At 37.6% G+C, this 20,308-nt stretch overlaps 1 protein-coding gene across 6 annotated transcripts in view; it reads left to right on the forward strand.

The window, feature by feature from the left end:
• The window catches only part of camk2d1 (calcium/calmodulin-dependent protein kinase (CaM kinase) II delta 1), a 78,217-nt gene that overhangs the window by 54,487 nt on the left and 3,422 nt on the right, over positions 1–20,308 (forward strand). For all 6 annotated transcript variants that reach the window (XM_055056392.1, XM_055056394.1, XM_055056393.1 and 3 more), the window contains 3 exons: positions 1,991–2,039; positions 19,328–19,403; positions 19,496–19,590. In XM_055056392.1, the coding sequence (XP_054912367.1) occupies positions 1,991–2,039; positions 19,328–19,403; positions 19,496–19,590 (220 nt within the window). The remainder of the gene's footprint in view (positions 1–1,990; positions 2,040–19,327; positions 19,404–19,495; positions 19,591–20,308) is intronic.

A 20,308-nucleotide genomic window follows, 5' to 3' on the forward strand; every position in this document is an offset into this window, starting at 1 on the left:
CATACAGTTTTGAGACAAAAGGATTATGCATGCTTGAAACAACATGGGAACCATGCAATGACATGAATACCAAACTGTTCCTGTTCAGATCAGCACAAGCACATCTACCATGTGTTGATCGTAAGCTTGTGCAGACAGTTTCATCACGTATAATTAATAAACTCATAAACTGACATTGTGGGAACACATGCATGCTTGTTTTCAAGCTTTGTGCTTTGCTGTTACCTGATGGTGTGCTCGGTCTTGGTGTAGTATACATTAAATGTTGTTGTGCATAGTATGTTTCAAATGACTATACCAAATAAAAGCTTGACACATATCACATTTATCGCTAGATTAATAATCATCTTTTTTTTATTTTATTAAAACCACCTAATGTACATGCTTGAACAGGTGATCCATTTTTCTTTTCATATTTTTGTAGTAACTTTATTATATTTAGTTAATAATAATAAATTTTATTTGTAACGCACCTTATATTTCAAAGAAATTTCAAAGTGCTACAGAGACGAGAATAAATTGTAGTTTACAATAAAACATACAATAATACATCTCACATCAAGTGGTACAAAATTAAAACTAACAATTAAACATTCAATAGGCTAGGCTAACATTAGCAGATATGACTCACTAATAAATAGAATTTTTTGCATTCTTTCACAATATGCTTACTGCAATATTTGCTCATCTACTTTGTACGCAGTTAAAAATGTCCATTTAAATTTTCAAATATATAAATTTTAAGATCCTCAGTGAAAACGTGTTTATTCTTCACTCTTTGGTGCAAAAAAACGATTGAAAAACGATTTATTCACTGCCTAATTGTAGCTGTTTGTGTAAGGTTGAGATGAAACTGCACATGAAAACAGTCCTTTGAACCATTCAGACCAATAAGAAACACATTCAAAACTGTCTGATGACTCATCGTCCCATTATAATAACTCAGAAATAATCCAAATGGTTTGGGTGTCATTTTTGATTTCTTTCCTACTTACAGAAAGTTTCTGTTTATATCATAGGTTCATGGTGCATTTCTATCCTAAAGAAAAAGATATAAAGCTTCAGATATTTCACAATGAGAAATTAACAAACACAAAAAAAACCTTACAAAAGCCTGATATAGCAGAAAATACGATGGGCACCGTAAGAAAGGCTTACATTATTCAATTACGCCGCATGAACTGATTGGTACAGTATTGTGGGGGAACGCAAAACCTATTGAGTTAACACAATACGTTTGTGTTACCCCAAAGTAATGCAAAAGTATTGCGTTCCCTCGCTAAAGAAAAAAAATGTCCCCTAGGAGGCGCCGTAGATAGCAGTTCTTTAATAGAGATAACATTTAAAAAATAATGTTTAGCTTCTGTCTGTGCAGCTGTTTCTATCGTACGGAGCAGATCACATGACACAGAGAGAAAGGAAGCTGAAACAGTCGATACGGTTTCACTGTGAATGTTGCTGTGAAGGGTAAAAAATCATAAGCATTAGTCCAAAATATAGTTATGAAAGCCACACACAGAGACAATCATTTATTCTGAGGTTGCTGCACACCATAAAGTTCAGCTTCATCATCGATTCCAATGCTGATATTTTGGATTCACCATGTTCTGGAAACATCACACAAACTCAACCTAAAGCAGTCTTGTTTGGAAGAGACAAAAATGACAAATGTCAAGTGTAGGTTCAATTTAAACTCTCCTGTCATTTATTGTGTCAAATTTCAATAATATTTCTCAATGCTGGTGTAATTAGTAAGATTTGGATACCACAGAACTCTGACCATCACACCTATTCTTTCATCGCTTGAAGCTAAACCATCATCATATAATATCATTTCTTTGCACCCTCTTTGTTTAATCCTCCACTAGATAACTTTAAGATGACCAATCTGATATCTGGCTAAGCCTGGTGCCTGTTCTCAGCTTTTCTTTGTGATGAATAGTTTACTGTATACATGAAGAACACATGCTCATATTTGTGCTTTTCACAGGAATCCAGCGAGAGTGCCAACACTACCATTGAGGACGAGGATGTAAGAGGTAAGAGCCTATGGACATTTCATCTGCTTAAAACTTGGTTTGGTTTTTCTCTTGTGTGTTCAATCATTGTGTATTTTCTAATGTTATCTTTTTGTCATTACATTTTAGTCAGTTTATATGTCTTAGCTGACACATAAAGGAACATGGAGTAATTGATCTAGATGATGTATCGGTGAGTCTTGGTACATAGTGATGAACTGTTTATCTGACTGTGATGGACCGAGCAGTGAAAAGAGAGCCAGGCACAGGTTTAAATTGAAAAAGAATTGTTTTTTATTTAACCCAAAACAAAAACTTGGGTAAATAATGAAAAATGACAAAGTTTGGCCCATAAAAGAGGTCAAAGTTATACCATTCAACTCAGACTGACTCAAACAAACAGACCTACCTAAATGAGACAAAGGGGAAGCTTAAATACTGACTGATAAGGCCACATAGGACACACTGGGAAGAACGCACAAAAACCTAACTGAAGTTAACAAGAAAATGCCATTCCTCCCTTCTTTTTTTAATTTTTTTAAATAAGTATATTTCAATGTTTTTGACAAATGAACAAATACAATACAAGAACAAAATAACAATCCAGCTCTTATAATTACATACAAAACTATACACACATTCCTCCCTTCTTGATGATGAGTTGTCGTATGAACCAATTTGCTGTCTCAGGCTTGCTACACCCCTTCTCCACCTCTTTGTTAACCTGAAGGACTGGAGCAGCTGACACTGAGGTAACTCAAAACAAACAAAGGTTAAATCAAGCAAAACACAACAGTGAAAAATAAAATGTGCACACTTATTCCAGAATACAGTGTTATGTTACATTCTAAACAAAAACAGTTATTCTGCTAATGAAATCCTAGACTTAAAGAAACAAAATACAGTATGAATGTGGTGAGAATGTGTGGTGTGATTGGATGTTCCCACATAGCTGCAGCCATCATACTGACCTTATTATTGGGATGTTTCAGAAAGAGAAAGTGTTTCATTCAATGTTGGATCCCAGAAAGAGAAGAAAGAGAATTTAGCTTCAGTTTAAGAGGACAGTTTTGAATGAGTTTGACCATTGTCGATAATCATACAGCAATTGACCTGCTAAGTATGATAAGTATTGAACGCATCATACATAGCTCTTCCCTCGCCCATCCCTGGCTCCCTCATGTTGGGTGGGTAGTTTGCATCATCTACCAGAGTCCCAAGAGCTTCAGGACTCTTTGTAGTATGTTTTGCATTTCAAGGACTAAACTCTTCTGGACTGAGAGCTCTGTTTCTTCAGGTATATTTCAGAACATTATTTTATATAGGGTGGGGGTCACGGCCCCTAGTTCTCCAATGACCAACTGCAGTTGCTTTCAGGTGCCAGGCTTTCTTTAGGGGTGAACCCTTAGTGTTCACCCCCTGCTCTCATTTCTCTAATATTTGCATTGCTTGCGATGGCCACATGGATCATATTGGCTGTTTTTTCCAAACTGTGATGCAGTTTTTTCCAATAGAACTGAGAGATACATGTGTCAGTTGATTTAAACTAGTTTTGTGTTGGGGTAATTGGGAGGACTGGGAATAGATAATTAAGATGTGGAAGGATCTGTTTTAATTGTGGCTATATGACCGATGGTGAAAATGGAAGGTTTGTCCAGCATTTAAGGTCATCTTTAATCTTCTTAGGTAGTGAGGTTTCCTCCAAGGTGTTTTGTACTCCCATCAGGCATTGCTTATTTTCTTAAGTCTTTTTAAATGGTTACATTTTTAAGATTTTATAGCTGGTGTTCATGTACTAATCTTAGAAATCTTTTAATAACACATAATTATCTAGTGATATTTTAAAATTTCCTGTCAACTTTAAACATTTTTTAACTCAAAGGCTTAGCAAGTTTTCTGAGGGACACTTTGGGGTATGAACAAATAATTCTTACAGCCTGACGAAAGTATTTATGCCTAGCTATTTGATATTCCCATAGTGAGAGGTCATGGAGTATTTTGAGATGCAGTTTTTTTCTTCACGCTCTATCAGAGTGGAAGGATAATGGATTTTCCCCAGTTTACGATGTAGTCTGAAATTTTGGAAAAGTAATTAATGACATTAAAAGTTTCTTGGAGAGAATTATGTGCATCATGTAAAAACAACAGGATATCATCTGCATATAGACTTTTGAGTCACAGATTCCTTTGGTTTTGTTATTTTTCATTTTTGTTACAGCAAGTGGCTCAATGAAAAAGAACAAACAGAAGGTGAGAGTGGGCGTCCTTTTCTAGTTCCTGTATGGAGAATAAACTGACGTAATTCCATTTGTACTTAATGTGTCTGTGGGTTCAGTATACAGTGTTTTATTCACCTGATGAATGACTCTCCAAATCAAAATGTTTCTAAAACCTTGAGCAAGAATTTCCTGTTCAATTTATAAAAGGCTTTCTCTCCATCTGATGGAACTATTCCAGTTTTTCGACACGTAAAATCAGTTGGGTTTTTGTTTTTGGTAAAGCTGGCCGCTGGCTAGGAGGGACTGTGTGGATTTGACCTGCAATTAAGTGAAAATCTATTGAATATCTGAAATATAGCTCAACATCCAAGCAAATGTCAAAGTTCTGCACTTTGATATTCAACTAATGTTTGGGCTTTTAGGATCATTTTATTCAATGTTGAGCACTTTTACTAAATGTGCTTAAACAAACAGCAAAGGTTGCATTAACTACTGGGATTCACAGCAGCAAATAAGTAGCAAAAAGGCTCCAAGTTTAACAATAGATGTGGAAGAACTCAAGCTGTTATTGAATGTCATGTCAGAAGAACTGAATACGGTGGTGAAGCAACAACAAGCCTGATGCGTTTCAGTGCAGAAATTTAACAACTGAAAGCAATTGTCAAAGAAACAGATGAGAAGATAGAAGAGTTGGGAAAAAGAATGGAGGACCTGGAATAGTTTGCAAGAAAGGAGGACTTGGTAATATTGATCACAACTACATTTTTTTGTTTGACATAATTTTTTTTGATTGAATAATTGTGAAACAAGTTGACATCAGGATATTTAAGGAGATAATTATTAAAGCAGCACCATGTGGATGTTCTATTACATTATTTAATGAGCAAAGTAAGAGATAATATTGTACTGAAGGTTCAGTTTGTTGAAAAAAACATCAATTTTTGAAAACAACTTCTGGGTTACAGAGTAACGCGTTCAATTTGTGGGATTATTTATTCTCCAGCTATCGCCAAGTCTGTCAGATTTTGTATATTGATTTATTCTTTGAGTGAAGTGTCAGACTTTGGAATTATATAAGTTTGATCTATTTTGGGGTTAATAACAGTATTAAAATCTCTGCATATTATAACATTTGCTAAATCACTAATAAAAGGGACATTATGAAAAAAAGGTCAGGCTTCATCTGGTCCATAAAATCCTTGTTATCAAAACAAAGCAAAATCCTGCTCTGTCTCAAATAAAAATTAAAAATATAACACAGCCAGATATGGAATATTACTCAGTGGCATCATCCATCCACTCCTTATTAAGAGCAGGACAAAGCACACGGTCCATAAAGAGACTGGCAATCAGGTTCCCTCAATTGGCTCCAGTCTTCGGTCCCTTCAGTCTCGCACGCTTGGCCTCCTCAGGCTTCATCACTATATAAATGAATTTATAGAGTGATGATTATGAATTTACCAAGAGTATCCACTATCGGTTTAATGTAGTTAAACTTAATTTTGTGGAATGAAATTGATACACCTCTTTGTCTTGTAGTGTACATTGACAAATAAATATGGCTGTACTGATTAAATTTGAGACTTTTTAATTTTGAATTTAAAAGATGGATTTTTTGTAAAACTTGTCTTTTTTCAGATTTTCTAGGTGAATTCTTTTGGCCAGGGTTTTCTAAGATGCCAGTTTTAGTTCCTACATATTTGGATGTTTCTGTTTGAATGTATGAAGCGGTGTTCTACTGATATACATTGTAGGGAACCCTAACCCCTAACCTAACCCTATTGTAATGTATTTGTTGATGATCAGGATTTCTAGAAGCCAGGATGTTTCTGCATGGAGTGTACCTCACCTCTCATCTAAGGAACCAACCTTTTTGAGACGCTGCACTAAGAATGGATGAGTGGAAAACGTTTTTCTTTTCTCAACAAAAACTGGACGTGCCACTATTTAGTTGAGAAAAGTTTTTTGTATGAAATGATGAAGGAATGAATGGGTGTATCCAACTTGGCTCTGTCGTCCTGGTCCTTTTCTCTGACCATTCCACTGCATCCCTCTGTGGTCCCAAGACCTGACAACTGCACATTTATATTTGTGATTTATTTTTTTTTTGATGAATTTCAATTGTCAGGAAAAATGTTGCCCTAAAAACTGACAGTGTCATTGGAAATAGCCAGCATAGTGCATCAATACAGTGGGTTGCCAGATCTGTATCATTTGTGAACAGCCGTTCCTAGATTGTTCTGTTGGGGAACCTCCCATCACATGACGTGATGCAGCATTACGGCGCTGCAGGCTTCTCAGAGCCACCATTTCGGGGAGAAAGGGTTCCATAACTGTCTTCTGCTTCCCGTTGTTTGTGTGGTTTGTTCCTTGCTGGTTAACGAGTGAAGAATAAATTGTCATTTTCTGCTCATACTGCATGCATTACTTTATGTTTACCATATTTCCATCTCATTTTCTTTGTCATCCCTGTTGCATCTCCATCTCATTTCCCATCATCCTCAGCACAGTCTCCTTACTCTAGTCACCAAATCTTCCACCTGAAGGACCTAAAGTACTCAGCCTCTCCCACTTTGCTATCACATTCTTCGTCCTCCTCCTACTCTTCTTTTTCCTCCTGCTGGTATTCTCCAAGCATTTGGTCGAGTGGTGAAGAGTGCAGCCAGTTGATCCTGTGGTCACTGATGGCTGCCTACCTGCTCCTTTTCATCACATCTGTCCTCCTGGTCCTTTTCTCTGACCATTCTACTGCATCCCCCTGCGGTCCCCAGTATGCCCCCACACAGGGCACTGACACCCAGCACAGAGCACCACTGGCTGACCAAGATCCCACCGACCCCCACCGTAAGTGTCATGGTAAAAAGCTGGAAGGAACCTACAATCTTGAGCTGCGCTAAAGTCCATTTCCTGACATCGGCTCATGCTGCTTAGAAATATGGTTCGTAACTACGGTATTTTTATTACATAGATTTTTTTACATTCAGACTTTTAGATTGTAACAGATAATAGGCTGTTCTTTTCAGGTCCGTTTTTATTGAAAAAGTGAACTCAAGTTCTACAGACACAGAGTTCAGGTTCTAAGGAAACTGTCTGCAGTTTCTGTGATTTTAAGAGTAATCAAGAATCTTGATTACTCTGGATGTCCGGACCTGAAAATTTATTGAGGTTCTATAAATTTTGTGCCACAATCCTTGAATGAAGCCTGGACACTGCTTCATTCAAGCAATGTCCCCGCTAACCCTATCCCTACCCCTACCTCTTCTCTACTTACTTACATTTTCCAAGTGTAAGTAAGTAGAGAAAAGTCTAGAAATAATACGGTTCTTTATCCATTGGCTTTAAAGAAGAAAATCAGCAATTATTCATAGGCCTGTCGCGATAAACGATAAGTCAATTAATTGCACGATAAGTTAAAACTATCGACGTCATTTTAATTATCGGCTATATCGTTTCTTCCTGCCTTTTTCTCTTACTGTTGATGACACTGAATGAAAAAAGGCTCAACTCCGGTGCTCTCCACTGACCCTCCCTTCCTTATTTCCTTAGCGTAATGCCCAGCGCGCTACACCATTGATGTCGCGGATTGTCAAAACTGAGAGACATTAGCCGACAGAAATCCTAGCTAAAACGGTTCGATCGAACCGTGTTGTGTCCAACAATGGACACAAAATAATAAGTCCAGTTCACCAATATTGAAACCAGGCATTAATCAATTGCTTACTACAATCTTCCTGCAATGCATGCGGCTAGTGTCAGTCTGACTGAATGAAAATCATTATAAACTATTTATGTCACGTTAACGAAGAACAGCTGAAAAGTTTTTTCTGGTAGAAATTTCGCTCCAACTCCTCCCCTAGTTTATTTATATTTTCTTTGCATGAAATGTTGAATAAACATTCATGTTGTTTCCGATGTCTGCTGGACTTCGGGTTGCATCGTGTCAGCTGTTCGGGATTCCCTCCGTGTTTCCCCTCAGAAAGCAGGAGGAGAATCCGCTTTCTGATTGGCTACCGGTCACATTCAACAGGCTGCGTCACTCTCCCAGTCTGGATAAATCCTTGATCGGAGCGGCCACAACGATCTACCGTAACACACAAGGGACAATCTCAGAACGAAGAACGTTCTCAGATTGTCGTTCTGGTAGAAAATCCTGTAGTTTGAACTATTGCATCATTCAGTCGGATTCTTCTCTATTTAAATCTAATTATTACTGAAGCCCAATATACTATACAGACTTCATAATCTGCACTCTTTTGGTTGAATGCAGTGTTTATTTCCACTTTGGCTTTGTGTTGTTTAGTTTTTATTCAAGTACATTTATTGTTAATGGAGACTAAGAATCTATTTTAGTTTTGGTTGTTTTATTTATTTTGTGTATCAGTCCAGTGTCAAGTGTCTTTTGAAGTAAGTGTATCTATCTTTGGCAGGAAATCGCATGTATTATTATGTAATTTCCATTAAATCAATGTAAAAAGGTCTTCAAACAATATTATCGTTTATCGCAATAATTTTTGAGACAATTTCTCGTCCAGCAAAATCTGTTATCGTGACAGGCCTAATTATTCAGATAAACTACTAATTTCAACAATTGGATGTCTAAACAAGTTTTGTGATACAAAATTATTCACAATTGTTGAACCTTTTTATATCGTCTTTCATTTCAACCACATTGTTTTGGAATTTTCTGTGACAGAGTGTGCCAAGTACTGCATCATTAGCTATGTTTTCTTCCATTTGTTGTGCAAAAATGTCGCAGAAAAGAAAAAAAAGTGAATCTAACTGGACCCGCAGGTCTAGACTTCAACATTTTTATGAGTTTGGTGCCCCTGGAAAGACAAATAGCCTACAGTCAATGGGACAGTTTGCTGTCTTTTTTTGTAAAACTGAAGAAGTTATTTTGAAGTTTTGCCATTTTCATCAACCTTCTCTAACATTATACTTCACCATGTTCTTAAAAAATGATTATATAAACAGCCAATGTGGAAGGAAAAGGACATCTGTTTGGTTTTTTATGTTTACTTCATGGCTTAAGCTCTTGCTGAAAGGTTACTAAGATGTTCCACAACTATTGTGTCTTTTGGAGTTATTAGCTTAGCTGCTAATTTCAAATGTCACATCACCATGACATCCATCTGTTTGAGACAAGGTAATTAATTAACAAATAATTCAATGTCTTACTTTCATTTTGGCTTTATATTGTGAGCTGCTTGTTTGAACACATACCAGTTGCTCCACAATTTCACACCTCACCAGGCAGCCATTCACCAAACAATAACTAATACAGACCAAGAGCTGTTTAGCTTGGAATTTCTGATAATCAGGTGAAATTTGATTAAAATGACCAGCTTTACAAATAATTGTTCTTGACACTTGGTTGCATTGTTCATATTATCTTGATGCAACAATTAAATGGAATTTTGGAGTTGAAAGACCTTTCAGTGTGTCAGATCTCAATAGAGTCGCACTTTGCTGATCTAAATTGGTGCATAAAGTCAGGCACAGTGCCATCTACTGGTCAGAGTTGGTAATGACACATTTACCAGCCTAATGCATTAATTCAGGAATACTCAAAAAAAACACACATTAAACACTCATGTTCATGTTTTGAAAACCACCTTTGGCAACCTTTAGAACAATTGCCCAACAAAGCCAAGCTCAATTGAAAATTTCAATATAAAATATAATTCAGAAACTACTCAAACATAGATTTCATATAGTTTCAGCTACAAAAGGTAACACGTTGAAAACCACATTGGATACAACAGCTGATTACAAAATGAATCTTGCTTTGTCTCAAAATCCTTTAACTGATCTAATAAATCGAATACATTTATTACTAAGACCACAGTGTGCCTGCCCATGTGCTGTCATGGTGTCGTGCAATATGATGATATATGTGGGAACTTTTGTCTCAAAGGAAAAAATGATTTTTGCTGATGGCTCACAATGTAATGTTTCCACTTTACAAATGCCAATAAAATTATCTGTGGAATTACCTGCACATTTTTAGCATTGCAACAAATATTTACAGCGCTTACATGTCTCTGTGATGCACAGAATATTTTAAAAGTTTTCATTAGCAAATGGATGAAATTTATAGTAAGACTCATTAAATGTAATAACTTCTGCAATTCACACTGGTATGCTGAATTTCATCTTTTGGACCAATTCAATATTGTTCTAATCACTTTTATGTCTAGGCATGGTATTCCATCATGGTAGAAATGCATAAACAATCGTCATACTGTTGCTGGATTGTTGCAAGAAGTTGCTTTTGTAGGATGATGTGATGAGGGGGAACTCAGTGTCTTTGAGAAGAAGTGGGTGGAAGCCCATCATATTAGATAAAAAAGAACGTCTCACATGGATCAGATCAGGATGCTTCTGGGTTGGATGGAACAACATGATCAATCAGTCAATCTATTTCATTTATAAAGCACCCTTCATACTAAAAGCAGCTGCTCAATTACCTTTCCTACATGGGAAATCACACAACAGCATGGGAAAAGCATAAACAACGCACAAATGATTGAATTCAGGAAATACAGTTGAAAAGATGGGTCTTGAGCTGCTCCTAAAGACAGCAACATTGTCTGCCAGGTACTCTGGCAGACCGTTCCACAAACTGGGGCCATAATACTGGGAAGAAGCCTTACCATCAGCGTCAATTCTGACTCTTAGAACTGTTAATAGTCCAGTCCCAGAGGACCTCAGGGTCCACAGAGCTTCATAAGCTAAGAGCAACTCTGCAAGACCCTGAAGACCATTAAGACATTAAAAAACTAGTAAAAGGATCTTGATATCAAAATGAGTCTTGGACTGGCTTCACACTGCACCCTAAAGTGACCCAGTTCAGATTTTTTATTTATTCATTTTTTTTGCCGTCATGTCACGATAGTCTAAACAACACACGTCAGATTTTTTTTTCCGAATGCGACCACTTGGATTTGATAAGTATCCAGTCTTTTCTTTTTTTTTTTTTTTAAGATCTGAACATACAGGACTTATTTATTCACTTTTTAAAATTCAAAAGCATAACTTTAATAAAACTATGTTTCTTTTTTTTTTTGAACAAAGACTTTATTTTCTTCATAAGTTCTGCATTCAGATACAATGACTGACACATTTAGTCAAAAAAACATCAATTTCCAGTACAACCAAACAAAACAGTTGAACAATAACATCTAAACTATTCGGCGAGCTGAAGTTCCAAGGGATTTTTTTTTTCCTTTTTTCCTTCCCCTTTTTTCTATCCACCACTCCATGGAATATTAAGCACAAATGAAATACAAACATGAGATATGTAATAAAGGGAAAAACTTTTTCACTTAAACTTTTGCCTGCCTCTTAACAGAGATATTTGTTAAAATTACCTATAAAATATGTATCTGTGTGTTTACACTTATCTTACTACAATGTTAATTGCAAATATGTCATCAAAGGGTTCCATCTTTTCTTAAATAAATCAGTGGACATATTTAGTTTTGCTGTTATTTTCTCCATTGTATAAACGTTCACTAGTCTCTCTTTCCATTGATTTACAGTAGGGAGTAAAGGTCTATACCAACACACTGTTATCATTTCTTTTTGGCTACGAGTACAAGGACACCAAATAAGTACTGCTTCTCTTTACTTAAATTACATGGGGGTACTCCTAGAAGAAAGACCAGGGGGTTCCAATCAATATAAGTGTGCAAAATATTTGAAATTTCCTCTCTAATTCCCTCCCAAAACTGTTTAATCTTTGGACAATCCCAAAAGACATGAGTGTGATCTCCAATTAGTCCGCACTGTCTCCAGCACAAATTTGATTTAGCTTGATCAAATTTTGAAATAATATATGGTGTTTTGAAATATCTAATGATTATTTTCCAATAAAATTCTTTCCATGTTGAACTGTTAGTCAGTTTGTGTCCTCTTACACACACTCGCTCCCACTCTTCATCTTCTATCACAACATTCATTTCTAGTTCCCACCTTTCCTTTATCCCATTGATAGACATGACTGCAAACATTTGTATAGTTTCGATACAGTGTTATCTGATTTCTTTTCTTTGGTGATCTTTATAAAGAATAGTTCTAAATCTGTAGGCCGTGATTCAAGAAGAGACCACTCAGTATGGGACATCAGGTAACTTCTCAACTGCAAATATCTACAAAAATCAGATGTAATCAACCCGTACTTCTCCGTAATTTGACTAAATGATTTCAGAATCTCCCCTTCAAACAAGTCATCAATAAAGATTAAATTCTTGTTTATATATCCACAATTTTTAAAGCTCTAGATATAGATTGAGGAGCTTTCATATTTTTCCTAATCATGCTTAAAGTCTTTTGTGTGCTTTTCATCCACATATTTGTAATTTTGTACCTGTTCCAGGTTTCAGTAGAGCAAAATGCAAAGGTCTGTAATGAAAATTTAGGGCATGCCCTTTGTTCTAGTGTCAGCCATGTTGTTTCTTTATTCTGCACCAGCCACTCTACACTTGCATGTAGTAGTGCTGCCCAATAATATAATTTTAGATTCGGTACATTAAGACCTCCATTATCATCAGCATATAATGACAGTTTGTGAGTCCTAATTTTATCTGGTATACCTAGAATTGATGGGGCTGTCCTGATTAACTCTGCTAGAGGTTCTATACCAATAGCAAACAAGATTGGTGAAAAGCAACAGCCCTGACGAGTTCCTCTTCTTAAGGGGAAACTTTCTGACATATAACCATTAACACGTACTCTAGAAATTGGACCTCAAACCAGCGAATAAAAGTTTCATTAAAGCCCATCTTCAATAAGACCCGATCGAATGCCTTCTCGGCATCCAGGCCGAGAAGCATTCATGTGTAAGGATTTTGTTGGCCAATTGAAATTATATTTAGGGTACGTCTGATGTTATTTATTCCGAGTCTATTGGGTATAAAACCCGTCTGATCAGGATTAATTAGTTTATTAATAATCTTTTGCAGTCTTTTGGCCAGAATGGCACTTAAAATCTTAATGTCATTACACAGCAGACTAATTGATCTATAAGAGGTGCATTGAGTGGGGTCCTTACCTTCTTTGTGAATGACTGAGATGATTGCTTCCGCCCATGTTTTAGGTGGATCTTTGGAACCTAACGCATAATTAAACACTCTGTATAGGATTGGAGTGAGCTCAGCCTGAAAGCATTTATAAAATTCTCCTGGAAATCCATCTGCTCCAGGTGATTTATTATTCTTAAGTTTTCATATAACAGATTTTATTTCTTCTTCAGTAATTGTCTCCACCAATGTTTCAGCCTCCTCATTGTCAAGTTTGTTAAGATTAATCCGTTGCAAAAATTGCTTAATTTTATCTGCTTTGTTAGGAGTGGTCACCGAATTATATAATTGTCTATAGTATTTTGAAAATGCATTTGCAATTTCTTAGGGCTGAGATTCTAGTTTTTTTAATACTGGGCATGTAATTTTTTGAACGGTTCGACTTGCTTGCGATTTCCTTAGCTGAAATGCTAAAAGTCTACTTGCTTTGTTTCTCTGTTCATAGTACTTTTGATTGGTGAAACGTAAGGCGCCCTCTGCTTTGTAAGTTAGTAACTCATTCAAATCCTGTCTACATTTTCTTAGTTCCAGTAATACATTGTCCTCATTTGTTCTTTTATGTTCAGTTTCAAGTTTCCTAATTTGTTCTTGTAAATTTTCTTGTTTTTTCTCACGTTCCTTTTTAATTTTTGAAGAAAATGAAATAATTTTACCCCTCAAGAATGCTTTGGCTGTGTCCCATAGAATAGAAGGGGGAATCTCGTCCTTATCATTAGTGTCTAAAAAGAAATTAAGTTCGTCTTTTATATATTGGATTGTCTCTGGGTTATTTAAAAGTGATACGTTCAATCTCCATAACTTTAAAGGTTTCTCCAGGCCGACATTTAAAGACATTATCACAGGTCCATGGTCTGAAATAGTTTGAGGTTCAATACGACAGTCCACTACTCTGTGGGCTGCCTGTTTGGGAACGCAAAAGAAGTCTAATCTGGAATGGCTTTTATGAACCTTGAGAAGTGAGTATAATCTCTGACCTTTGGGTGTTTTGCACCCATATATCAACTAGCCCCAGCTCCTCTAGTAGATTCTTCAGCGCCTTAGTTTTTGATAATTGATATTTTTGTTCTAATGGAAATTTGTCCATGTAATGATTCAAGACACAATTAAAGTCTCCACCTAAAATAATCATTCCTTTCGAATGTCCTGCTAAAATTTGGGCTAGCTCTTTACAAAAAACCTGGATTGTCCTCATTTGGGGCGTAAATATTCATAATTGTTAGAGTGGTTCCTCCAACTGAACCAACAACCATTATCCAGCGGCCATCTTTGTCCTTGAGTACGTTTTCTGCTACAAAGCATAAAGAATTATGACATAGTATTGCTACTCCCCTTTTTTATGGTTTCCATAGGATGCACTAAATATCTGTCCCACCCACTCTCTCTTTAATTTAGCATGTTCTATCTCATTCAAATGGGTTTCTTGCAAAAGCCCAATTGTACAATTCAACCTTTTTAATTGCGTTAGGATTTTTTTCCTTTTTATAGCGTTATTTATTCCATTAATATTGTAAGTCACAATTTTCAAAGTTGTCATATTTATGTGAAAACAAAAAACATTTTTTTACTTCCCTTCAGTAATATATTGATATCTGTGCAAATATATCTAACAGTCAAGATCAGCTCGCCGAGAAACAATGAACAGAACGAACAAGTAGTCAGATCTTCATCTTCATAGAACTTCCAATTATTCCATGTGCTGCCCTCATGGATAACCCGGGCAGCACACTCCTGGTGGAAAATGGACAGGGATAGTGTCTCCCTGGGCGGAGTACACATAGTGTGTAAGCAACAGTCCACATAACCTCCTATTCTGCTGCGCTAAATGCACAGTTAAAAGAAAAAGAAAAAATATATAAAGCACTCACTGCGTCCACGCTAACCGACAGTCCAGAAATATTCGTATATATTTATGCCTGCATGTCCTTATTTATGATCTTAGATGATCCACCTTTGATTAAACTATCTGTTAAATTGGGGCAGAACCATGTGAGCATTACCATCTCATCCCTGCTTGTGCTGATCCGCTAAGTTCAATATGGCCCTGATGTCCTGACTCGGATCGGCCCTTTCACGTCTCCCCTGGGTCTGCCAATGGCTGCGTAGTAGCTCTCTCTGCAGGACGTCCCGCTCATCCACCTCCACCGGGATCCCGAGTTCCTTCAGAGTGGATTGCGCCTCCAGTAGAGAGGAGAAGGTCTTGACACCCTGATCCAGAAACAGTCTAAGTTGAGCCGGGTATGGTGATTGTGCCTTGATGTTGCGCTCCTTCAGTTTTTTAATCACTTCATGCACTTGTTTTCTTTTTCTCTGCACTTCAGTGGAGTAGTCCTGGTCAAAGTAAACTTTGTTCCCCCGAAACTCCACGTCTCGCTGCTTCCACGCACGCTGCAGTATCATCATCTGTTTAACGTTGAAATCCAAAGCGAACTATTATGGATCTCGGTGGTGATGTCGGTTTCGGCTTCTGGACTGTAGCTCTGATCGTCTCTCGATGCAAATCTCCGTGTCTTCAGGCAGCTTCAGCGCTGATTTGAAAAGATCTGTAATAAACGGGATCATCTCTTTCCCTTCAGAATCTTCCTTTATCCCGTACATTCTTATACTGTTCCTGCGCATCCTGTTCTCTAGATCATCCAACTTAGCGCTTAATCTGGCGTCTTTCTTGAGTAGGAACGCTAGCACCCTTTCCTGTTGTATGCCTCGGTCCTCTGTGTGACTCACTCTCTCTTCCGCTGTGTTCAGTCACTCCTCCAGTGTGTCTATTCTCTTTTTTATTTCTCCAATTGACGCCTCCATCCGGGTTTGAGACTCTAAAATATCTCGTTGCGCAGTTCCAGACTCTTCTCGGAATTTGCGGAGCTCTTTTAGCATTAGCAGCTCACTCCCCATGTCGTTCTGAGTTAAGCTAGCATCCAGTGTTAGCTGTTTTTGTGTCGTCTTCGTATCATCGCCTTTCCCCATCTTCTGTTCTCTTCTTGTAGTCTTTTGTGACGAGGTCATTGTATCAACGTCTTCTGGATATATAGGTGGATTTATATTCTTGCAACAGGCAAATCAAGAGTTATTTCGGTCGGAGCGCAGTCCGTAAGCGTCTTTACTCAGGCATGCCGGAAGCGGAAGTCCGTATCCAGTCTTTTCAATGGAATCGAGCTTGGAGAAGTCATTAGTTTCTGTTCAGTGGAACGACCAAAGTAATTTGGATAATTGGGACCTCAGTTGTATCGGAGAGACTTTAGGGAAGATTGAAATTTATGATCTACCCGACCTATGTCTCTCGGCTGGCCTGGGAACACCTTGGGAATCTCCCAGAGGAGCTGGAAGAAGTGGCTGGGGAGAGGGAAGTCTGGGCCTCCCTTCTTAAGCTGCTAACCCTGCGACCCGACCTGGATAAGCGGCAGACGATGGATGGATGGACCTAAGACATTCAGTATCTGAAGGGGTTTTCCCCATGTTGCCTTGGAAGGGCTGCATATTTCCAATCTCCTTGAATATATTGTATATTGTGAAGTGCACAATTCAGAGACTGAGGTCCAGACAAAAGTCAGGGAGCAAAAACAATCTTTAATACATCTGCAGACGGAGAGCAAGAAATCCACTGCATCAGGCACAAATTAGGATCCGCTCTGATGAACCCAGAGTTTCATAGTTACTTTATTCATCTCTTTACTACCGAGGCAGAGACTCAATCTTCTAAGACCAAACAAAGGAGACAAAGGAAAACATGCGGAACCTTGTATGCTCATTCACTGTAATGTCTACGGGATGTGAAAACTAAACACTCTATCTCCATAGAGGGAAGGTCAAACAGCGAGTTCCCAAATAACTGTCTGGGGAAGTTCAGCAACTCTGGGAAACTTGCTTCAGTAGACACATCTTGGTTCATTAGTTTGTACACCTTTCCCAGCTGCACAAAAAAACACCTTGACTGTGATACAAAGAACATTACATTTATATGACACATAAAGGAAGAACCATTTAGTAAAGACTATTTAATACGAATAAAACTTCTTCACAATTTATTAAACATGCTGAATTAGACCAACATTTTCAGAAATATCACAGCTTTTTGCCCATCTGTCTTCAGGCTTGTCAACATGGGTGTTGAAATCTCCCACAATTATTTAAGTCATAATTGATACATATTGAGCATAATATTAGATGCTCCATATGCATCTCATACGATGCATGTTAGACTTTCATATAGTTTCAGCTGCAAAAGGTAACACATTGAAAACCATATGGATACAACAGCTGATTACAAAATGAATCAGCTGTCTATTTCATAAATCTTTATAAATAAAAGCTTTTAATAATGAGCTTTAATGAGATCATTAAAGCTTATTAAAAGCTTTAATGATCTTTTAATAATAAAAGCTCATTAAAGCCAATGAAGAAATTTTCCACATATGTAGGGTTTTGTATACTGTCAAAGGTTGTTTGTGTTTTTAGCTCAATTCCCTGTTGCTCAAAAGTCAAAAAGATCTTAAAGCTCCTTTATGCCTTTTAAGACATTTTTCACAGTTCAGCGAATCCTCAAGTATTGCATTGACCACTCCTCCTATTTTATGTTTTCTATTGTCACTTGAAAATTGTGATTAGAGGCGCTGACTCAATTAATACAGGTGATTTATTATTTTCACCCAACAATGTTTCTGTCAGGAACATGACATCAGTATTAGTGAATTGAGTTCAACAAAAGAATTACTAAATGGTTCTTCTCACCACCACAAGATATTTTGATAAAATGTTAAAGCTGCAGTATCTAACTTTTACAAAAAAAGTTGTTTTTTGTTTTGCATATTTCTTGAAATTGTCACTAGGCGCTGACAGTATAGAAGACTGATAATCTGTGTAAAAAATTGAGCTCTTCTCCCTTCTACCAGTGCTCCCAGTACTAACTTGAAACAACCAGAGTCAGGAGGTGGGTCTTAGTTATATGAATCAGGCCTGTTTGCTCGCTGCTGCTCCTCTCCACTTTCTGTCTGCTATGACACAGCAGAGTCTGTAGTGAATGCTAAGACTGTTTAGCATGACTGCCTATCACAGCAGATAAACACTTTTCCTGTAAAGGTAAGTTGCTTCTCTGCAATTGGCATAACTAGCAGTGAGCATTTGAGTTTCAGTGACAGGGCTAATAGCTTCCTTCTGGCTCTGATTGGTGGATTTTGGTTGGGAGCGATCCATTTCTTCAGACAGATTGGTCGGTGATAAATATGTAAAAAATATATTTTCATGAAAGTTACATACTTTCATGTTGCCCAGCCTCTTTCACTGGGAAGTGGCTCTTCTTCACACAACTCATAATGTCTTCATCTGTCTAAAAGTTCAAGGCTTTGAGTTTGTAATGAGCTGTTTTATTTAGCTGGATGTGCGTCAGCAACCTTATCTGTAGTGTCTTTATTTGCAAAGTAAAGTCCATGAGGGACGGACAGTATTTCAGCTGGTTCTGCCCGCCTGGTTCTGATTGCTTGTCACAAACAAGGTGGGCAAGTGTCGGATGCAGGACGCTTCCCCTGCCTTACTGTTGGCTGTTCTCTGACAGCGGAGCGGCTTGTTTTCGCACCTTTTCAGCAGAAGCATGCGTCAGTCATCAGTAGGTGGTATCCTGGTCTTTGTGACCATTCTTGGACATGTGGCCGGCCAGCAGAGTGTCAGTGTTCAGTTAGCTGGAAACGACACTGAAGCTGTTCAAGGTACAAAAGGTTTCTGTGTGAAGGATGGTGTATCCGAGCACTACTTACTATTTGCATTCATTGTCTCCTAGCTTACCTCTTTAGCATGAAAGGTAATGTTGATGTTGTATTGAGTTGTATCTCCTTCACCTCAACCAGTCTCTAATTCATTCTTCTCCATGTGAGCCATGCCTCAAACTGATGTGAGCTTTCCTTCCTGAACATGATCATCCTGTAATGTTGGATCAGTGCTCTCATAAAGCTCAAAATTCCAACTTGAGTTTCAGTTCCCAGTTTACAACAAACAGGACCTTTCTTGAATGTGTCTTTTGCAGCCCGTAAGCAGGAGATCATCAAAGTGACAGAGCAGCTGATTGAGGCCATCAACAACGGAGACTTTGAGGCCTACACGTGAGTTCAACCACCTTCATACGTCTACATGTGTTGGAGTAACTTTATCTCTTTGGGCAACTCTAAGGTAATTGTCTGGTGTTCTATTTCAGGAAGATTTGTGACCCTGGTCTCACATCATTTGAACCTGAGGCTTTGGGAAACCTGGTTGAAGGCACAGAGTTCCACCGCTTCTATTTTGAAAATGGTAAAGACTTTCTGAAAATTCTGGGTTCAAGGTTTCTTGTTGGAAGGCCAATTCAAAAATACACACACTCACTTGGTTGGCAATATACTATTTTTTTCTTGTGACTCATATGAGTAGTTCAGAGGTTTTCTGGTGTTGGGAGATTTAAATATTTGTATGTTGATGAGAAGGGCAGGAAATCATAAATTATTGCATCTTATGCCTGCTCCTTTTCAAACAAATTATGTGAAATTGCATGTCTGTTGGCATGATTGTTTCTTATATTTTTCTTTTTTACTTTTTATTGTCTGTTCAAAATAAATAAGAGTCTGCATTCTAGCTCATATATTTCTATATTTATTGTATTGTTTAGGTCCGGCTGTACAGTAGACCCCTGGCCAGTTACGACCAGTTGTTGGGGACATCTGGCTCAAATCTGGAAATATTTGAGACTGCCTCTATAAACTCATATGACTGCCTATTTTAAAAGTTCAAACAACAAATATACCTTATCATACATTAATATACATAATGGAAACAGTTTTAAGACGACCATAGCCACTAATGTTTATATCTACATTAGTGGCTCTTTGGAGTTACAATCAATAAATGGATTGAATGGTTTGGAAACAGCAGCCAATTGCATGCCAAGTAGGATTTTGCCATTGTACTTCAGCTCCCTAAGCTCCATGTTCAATACAAATAGGTGAATCCATGACTTCTGAGCAGCAAATAGACA

Source organism: Poeciliopsis prolifica, unplaced genomic scaffold (assembly GCF_027474105.1).
Source record: "Poeciliopsis prolifica strain line A6 unplaced genomic scaffold, Auburn_PproV2 SCAFFOLD045, whole genome shotgun sequence".
NCBI lineage: Eukaryota > Metazoa > Chordata > Actinopteri > Cyprinodontiformes > Poeciliidae > Poeciliopsis > Poeciliopsis prolifica.